At 40.5% G+C, this 6,593-nt stretch overlaps 2 protein-coding genes across 11 annotated transcripts in view; both read left to right on the plus strand.

Moving 5' to 3' along the window:
• The window catches only part of Adam9 (ADAM metallopeptidase domain 9), a 79,953-nt gene extending 75,189 nt beyond the window's left edge, over positions 1-4,764 (plus strand). For all 9 annotated transcript variants that reach the window (XM_006982959.4, XM_006982958.4, XM_076553799.1 and 6 more), the window contains 2 exons: positions 1,618-1,685; positions 4,005-4,764. In XM_006982959.4, the coding sequence (XP_006983021.1) occupies positions 1,618-1,685; positions 4,005-4,098 (162 nt within the window). In that variant the 3' untranslated portion in view covers positions 4,099-4,764. The remainder of the gene's footprint in view (positions 1-1,617; positions 1,686-4,004) is intronic.
• A 1,307-nt stretch (positions 4,765-6,071) lies between these two features.
• Positions 6,072-6,593, plus strand: part of Adam32 (ADAM metallopeptidase domain 32) — a 94,978-nt gene continuing 94,456 nt past the window's right edge. The window contains exon 1 of one of the 2 annotated variants that reach the window (XM_006982962.4): positions 6,072-6,272. In XM_006982962.4, coding sequence (XP_006983024.1) covers positions 6,200-6,272 — 73 coding nt within the window. In that variant the 5' untranslated portion in view covers positions 6,072-6,199. The remainder of the gene's footprint in view (positions 6,273-6,593) is intronic. The other variant, XM_076553805.1, reaches the window with a different exon arrangement.

Genomic DNA, 6,593 nt, shown 5'->3' on the forward strand with positions numbered 1-6,593 from the left:
AGTTCTGAATCTGCCATCCTTTCTCTTTCTGATAGTCTAGTGTATCAGTTACTTTTCCTTTTGCTATAATAAAGAACCCTGACAAAGCAGCTTACAGACAGGAAGGCTCATTTTGGCTCACTGTTCAAGGGTGCACAGTCCTTTGTGTTAGGGAAGCAAAGGCAGCTGGGTCTCGAGACAGTCCGGAAGAGGAGAGCAGTGTGAGCTCTTCCCCTTTTGAAGCAGCCTACAACCCAAACCCAAAGAATGGTGCCACCCTCCGTCGTGGTGGGTCTTCCAACTCCAGTTAATCAAGCTAATCCCTCACAAGTGTGCCGGAGGCTCATCGCTGCGGTAATTTTAGATCCCGTCAAGCTGAAAGTATTGACTATCATGTCTAGATAATAGTATTTTGATTTTTATCTTTTCAAAACCTTACTCCTCATTTTCACAAATGTTTCTTGACTATTTCAAGTATTTCTCCTCTCCTCTTTATTTTTTTCTTTCCTTCTACTAACTTTATCATTATAGAATTTCCTGCTTACAGTTTTTATGATTGGTTTATCTTTATTTTTCTAGGTTTTATAATAGAGCATTAGGTTGTTATTTGATAGTTTTCTCCTTTTGAAATGGCATGTCCTCCTTTAGATGTAGGTATTTATTGATTTAAGCTTGCTATGAACTCTTTTTAGATTTCCCTCAGATGGATCTTACAAGCGTTGTTAATTTTGTGTTTACAATTTTGTCTCAAGAGGTGTTTCTGTATCTCTTTTGATTTCTTGACCCAATGATTGTTCAGAAACATAGTGTTTAATTTCTGTGTACCTTGAAGTTTTATGAAATTTCTCTTATATTTATTTTAGCTATGCCATTGTGGTTAGGCTACTTGAGATTTCAGTATTCTTATGTTTGTTAAGACTTGGTTTGTGGCTGAACAAATGCTCTCTCGTGGAGAATCTTCAGTGTACTGGAGAACAAGGAGTATTTGCCTCTATATAACAGGATGTTATTTGTGTACCTGTTGGGCCTGTAGTTCATGGCTGATGTTTCGTAACTGATGTTTCTGTCTGCACAAGCTATAGGTGACTGAAAACAGGACATTGGACTTGTTTTACAATCTAGCTCTGCTGCAGATCAGTTCATATTTGCTGTATTTCACCACCGTGTCAAGGAAGAGGATCATGAATTCTAATATTAGGGATAATAGGTGATTGGTATTCATACTACCAGTTAGGTAACTTCTAGAAGCCTAGAAGCTAATAAAATTTCAGAATATTTTATTTAAAATGTATTGGCAGTATTTAGTTAATTCAATTTCATTATAACAGTGTTATTTAATTTGAAAATACAGCTTTAAAATAAGGAAGTGTAACATTTAGTAGTAAAGATGGGTTGAACAAGAAAATATTTTTCAGTCTGCTGTCCTAGAGATCAGACTTGGAGCTTTATGCATGCTAGAAAAGTACTCTGCCTTTGATCCTCACCCCTGGCTCCTTTAACCAAAGTAGTTTTGAATATCAGCATTGTAAGTAGCCTGATAAGTATATTAATTACTTTTCTACAAAATAACCTTAGGCCTAAGACAGATTTATGACTACACTCTAGCAGTAACTGTATTTTCTTTTCTTTTCTTTTCAGCCTATGACTGCAAACCGATTTCCAGTACCAACCTATGCAGCCAAGCAGCCTCCCCAGTTTCCATCAAGGTCGGGAAGAAATGGGTTTAGATGACTTGGCCACATTAAAATTCAGGAGTCAGTGCCTTACAATTTCCATTTAAAGTTGACTTAGGGCAAGGTATTAGGTAATTTAGCTCGGAACAAGTTCAAATAGCACACAATTTGTGGGAAAGCTTTCTAAGAACTTTTAAATGAATGTTGTTATATTAGTACAACATCAGAAAAAAATCTTAACAAAAACGGAGTCAGACTGCCACCCTATAGAGCTTTTGGTGTGTGTGAAATTCAGATCAAGGACCTTAAAATAATGAGTGGTAGAAGATTCGGTGGTGGTGCCCGCTTCCCCACAGAGACTGGCTGGAGAAGCTAGAGCAGGAGGATGTGAGCCTCTGGAAAGGAAGAGACCCAGGAGGTAGGGCCTGTGGTGCCAGGGCCGGAGCCGGACCCAGAGACGACTCGCTTTGTGGAGGACGCTTCTGTCACACACTCCTCCACCCGTTCAGGTGACAAGTCAGGAACCAGGGCGTTCAGAAGTGCTTTCAAGGAACTAGGAGGGCAGAGGAGGCAGAATTACAATTCTGCCCAGAGAGAAGTCTCAAGACAGGCTTTCCAGGCTTTGGGGACCCAGGGCTAGAGATGTTCTATACTCTTGATTGATTTCTACGCAAAAGAGCCAGGAATACAAGTGTAGAAATTGTGACTAAAACTATATAATACACCACTAAAGAGAATCGGAGATTTTCTAGTAATCGTCAGACATGGGCTTTAAATAATTCTGATCATGTTAGTGGTCCAGATTGAGATTTCACCATAGAACTGGAAATTAAAAAACAAAACAAACAAACAAACAAAAAAACCCAGAAAAATGCAGATCCCAGAATCTAAAAATACCAGAACTGAAGTGGTAGGCTGAATGCATAACATTTGAAGGACACGTGGAATGTGTTACTGTACTTTATGTCATATGAAATGTGTCTAGCTCCTCCCACTCCCACATCCTTTACATCCCAGTCATATTGTCGTAGCCAGTGGTTTCTCCGTGTGTAACTTACTATTCGGGAAGAGGGCACTGCCATCCCACTGAGGGTGAAGAGGAAAACACCTGAACCGAGTTATTTTCTAGATAGTGCTCTAGTGTGGCATGGGAGGGAGGGAGGAGGGGGGCCACAGCTTGGAGTCTGCATCTGGAGATGGATGTGTGTAGATCTAATGGCTTGTTTAAATGTCAGGTTGGATACCGTTTGAGGGATCTGGAGTTTCACTCCTGTGTGTGAACATAGAGTTAGTTTTACACAAAGCAGTGGTTTGATACCCATAATTTAAAAAAATTTATTTTTATTTATTTAATTTTATATATATGAGTGTTTGCCTGTATGTATGTGTGTATGTATGTATATATGTATGTATGTATTTATATATGTGTGTATATATGTATGTATGTATTTATATATGTACGTGTGTATGTATGTATGTGTGTGTGTATGTATTTATATATGTATGTGTATGTATGTATAGATGTATGTGTGTATGTGTGTACACTATGTGTGTTGGTGCACATGGAGGCCAGAAGAGGATGTCAGATCCCCTCAAACTGGACTTTTCAATGGTTGTGAGCCACCATATGGATGCTGGGAACAGAAACCAAGTCTTCTATAAGATCATCAATTGTTCTTAACTGCCGAGCCTTCTCTTCAGCCATACCCATAATCCACCCATAATTTTTTTAATTAAAGATAATTTTAAATGGACAGAAGTAAAACAATACGAAAATGAAAACTATTTAACAGCCGAGGAACAGGATTGCCCCTCCCCCAGTAACCCTTAGCTTCCTGTAGCTCCTCAGGGAGGGGATCAGGTCCCACAGGTTCCTCCTACACACGTACGTGATGGGATGCTAGTGAGCCTTTTCTCAATTAGATCTTGTCTGGGCGTCCTCCATGTCTGCAGATTCTTGGGTGTAACATCCACGTCATTGCCAGGAGTCAGGGTTTCCCAGCACATCTCCAGTTCTCAGGATCTTTGGTTCTCTCTTCTGCCTTTTCTTTGGTGTTCCCTGAACCACAGAGGGGGTGCATAGATGTCCCATTCAGAACTGAGTGCTCAGCCGTCACACATACACACACGTAGTGATTCCCCATTTTAGACTAGTTAGACTAGCCTAGACTAGTCTAAAACTGGGTCCCATTAGCCAGTGAATACTGTCTGGACAATGATCTCAGAGCACAGAGTAGAAAGTGCCCTTGCCTGTGCTCAGGGAGGTTGAGGGTTCTGTTGTGTTGAACTTGACAGGAATCCAGCATTATTTCATTCAGTCCACGCACTGATAACTTCTTTTTCCTCCTACAGGCCACCTCCACCACAGCCAAAAATACCATCTCAGGGAAATCTGGTTCCTGCTCGGCCAGCTCCTGCACCTCCATTATATAGCTCCCTCACCTGATGTTAGGTTCTTGTTTTTCAGAAGTCTTCAGGGAACTGAGCAAATGCTTTTTTTTTTTTTTTTTCCTGATGTTTTCTTGAAAAGCTTTCTCTTCCAACTATGAATGAAAACAAACTACCACAAAACAAGCTTTATTAACACAGAAAGGGAGTGGGGAGTTGAGAAATACAGGAACACACAGACACTCCAGGAGACTTAGAGTTAACTTCCCATCATTAAAACGTTTTCTTTGGTCATTTGCGAGTTTAATGCCCTTAACGTGGATTAAGTTATTTTGAACATATTATTGTAATGATTCTCAAATTAACTGTATTGGTGTAAGATTTGTCATGATGTGCTTAAATGTAATCCTGACTTTTTGACCTCAGTTTTCATTAATAGTTTCTGGTTGAACATTTGAACATGTATTAACCTAGGAAAACTGACTAACTGCCAATAATATCTACAATTTCATCTTGCATGGATTAACAGCCATTTATACAGACTCCTGTCTCTCTCTCATACACAAAAAAGCAGATGTCCCGAAGAAGAATACACAAGAACCACAATTACTAGGTCGTGATATAATTTGAAAGTTTGAAATATGGTGTGTATTCAGTTATTGGCTTCCATTTTTTTATGATCTTTCACGAATAATGACTATGATAAAATTGATTTAACACTAAATCAGTTACTGGCTTCCATTTTTTTTAATGATCTTTCAACTCTAATGAATGGTAGAAATTGATTTAACACTAAATTTCCTTTACCCATCACGTAAAGCATTGTGGTAGTGTTGCTGTAGTTGAAGTGCACTCTTTCCGGTACGAGGTGGTAGACCGAAGCAGATAGGTGTCGATTGAACCGAAGCATAGAGAATGCCTTCGCCAGGTGAGCCATTGTATTCAAACCACTTGAGAACTCATGAGCACTTTAACACTCAAATCTGAATTTCAGAGCTTGATATTGAGTCATTTAGAATGTTTACATTTACTAAGGTGTGCTGGATCTTATCTCTTTTGACTAATATTTTCATAAAAACTAGGGTGGAGAGAGGAAGGAAGAAGTGGTCTCCTTAGGTAACTACAGACATCATCATGGCATCTGTGAGTTACCGTCTCAGCTGTATTAAAATGAATTTGTACTTTGAAAGAAATGATATTGACACTAAAATTTTAAACACTTAAATTTTTTCATAATCTTTCATAAAGAAGTTTAATAATAGGTATATTAACTGAATTTCATTAGTTTTCTAAAATAATATTTTGGTTTGTGTATATATACATATTAAAATAAAAACATTTACAACAAATAAAATACTTGAAATTCCTTTTTGGTCTTCCTGTTACTTTCTAAATACACAACTATTTGGAGTCTTATTAATTTATGTGTTACGACTTTTGCCAAATATGCACAATGCCTGTGTTTAAGGAGAACACATTAGAAGATACAAAGTTCATTTTTCAGGATAAATATTTTAACAGTTACCCTGGTGAGGAATAAGGCAGTGTTGAAGGCCATAGGTCTGGCAGCACCTCTGAGGATGAAGAAAGTTGGCTGACTGACAGGAATCTGCCTTCAGAAGCATGTGACTGTCGCACTGAGGTTTCAGCTGGGAGGTGGGCTGACATGTAGGCACTGTAGAATATCAGGGATCTGCCATTGCTAAGTAAATTAATCGCACTGGTAAGTTTCTAAGAAGAACGAAATTACATGAATTTTAGCCAAAAGTGCAGCAGAGAACCATGTTGGAAGAAAGCCTGGTGGTGAGTCCAAGGAGCATTGTGCTTGTGGAAGCATAGACCCAGAATAAGAAAATCATTTTACTCTTCCTTGAAAAATTTCTCCACCCATCGCAAAAATAAATCTTAGTTCAACCTTAGAAAGAGTACATACATAGATTGTGCTTTGGCTCCTGTGCGCCATCCATCACAAGCATCTCCAGCTCCGCATGCGCGGGGGTTTGCCGCACGCAGCGGGGACCAGGGTGAGAACTGAGGTGAGTGGTGGCAGATGGAGGGGGGGCAGGAGTGGGTGCGCTCCAAAGACGTGGCCCACGGAGGCCCCGGGCACGTGCCCCACGCAACGGCTTTACAACTGCCTGGGTGCTCCAGGAGGCGCCATGCTGGGCGCCACGCTGTGCCCACTGCTGCTGCTCTTGGCCATGCTCAGGAGCGTGCTGGCATCAGGACTCGGTGAGTGCCCCGTGGGGCGGGGACTCTGAGTTTGGGGGACACTTTTCTTGTAGGTCTGTCATGCACGGTCATAAAACTCAAAAAGCATATCCCCCAAAAGCACTCCCAACAGCTTCTGGAACCCCACTTAAACTCCAAAACCACCTCCCACAGATGATGTGCATGCCATAATAATTCGTCCGGAAATACGAACGGAAAGCCAAGGAGCCACAAAACCCCAAGCTCGGAGAGACTGTAGAGGTGCATATGGGGTCTGGGCAGGGGCATACTCCTGGCTGAATTGTTGGATCAAGTAGGGTGGTTTAGATGCTCACGGCAACT

The sequence above is a fragment of the Peromyscus maniculatus genome, chromosome 17 (genome assembly GCF_049852395.1).
Source record: "Peromyscus maniculatus bairdii isolate BWxNUB_F1_BW_parent chromosome 17, HU_Pman_BW_mat_3.1, whole genome shotgun sequence".
In the NCBI taxonomy this organism is placed as follows: domain Eukaryota; kingdom Metazoa; phylum Chordata; class Mammalia; order Rodentia; family Cricetidae; genus Peromyscus; species Peromyscus maniculatus.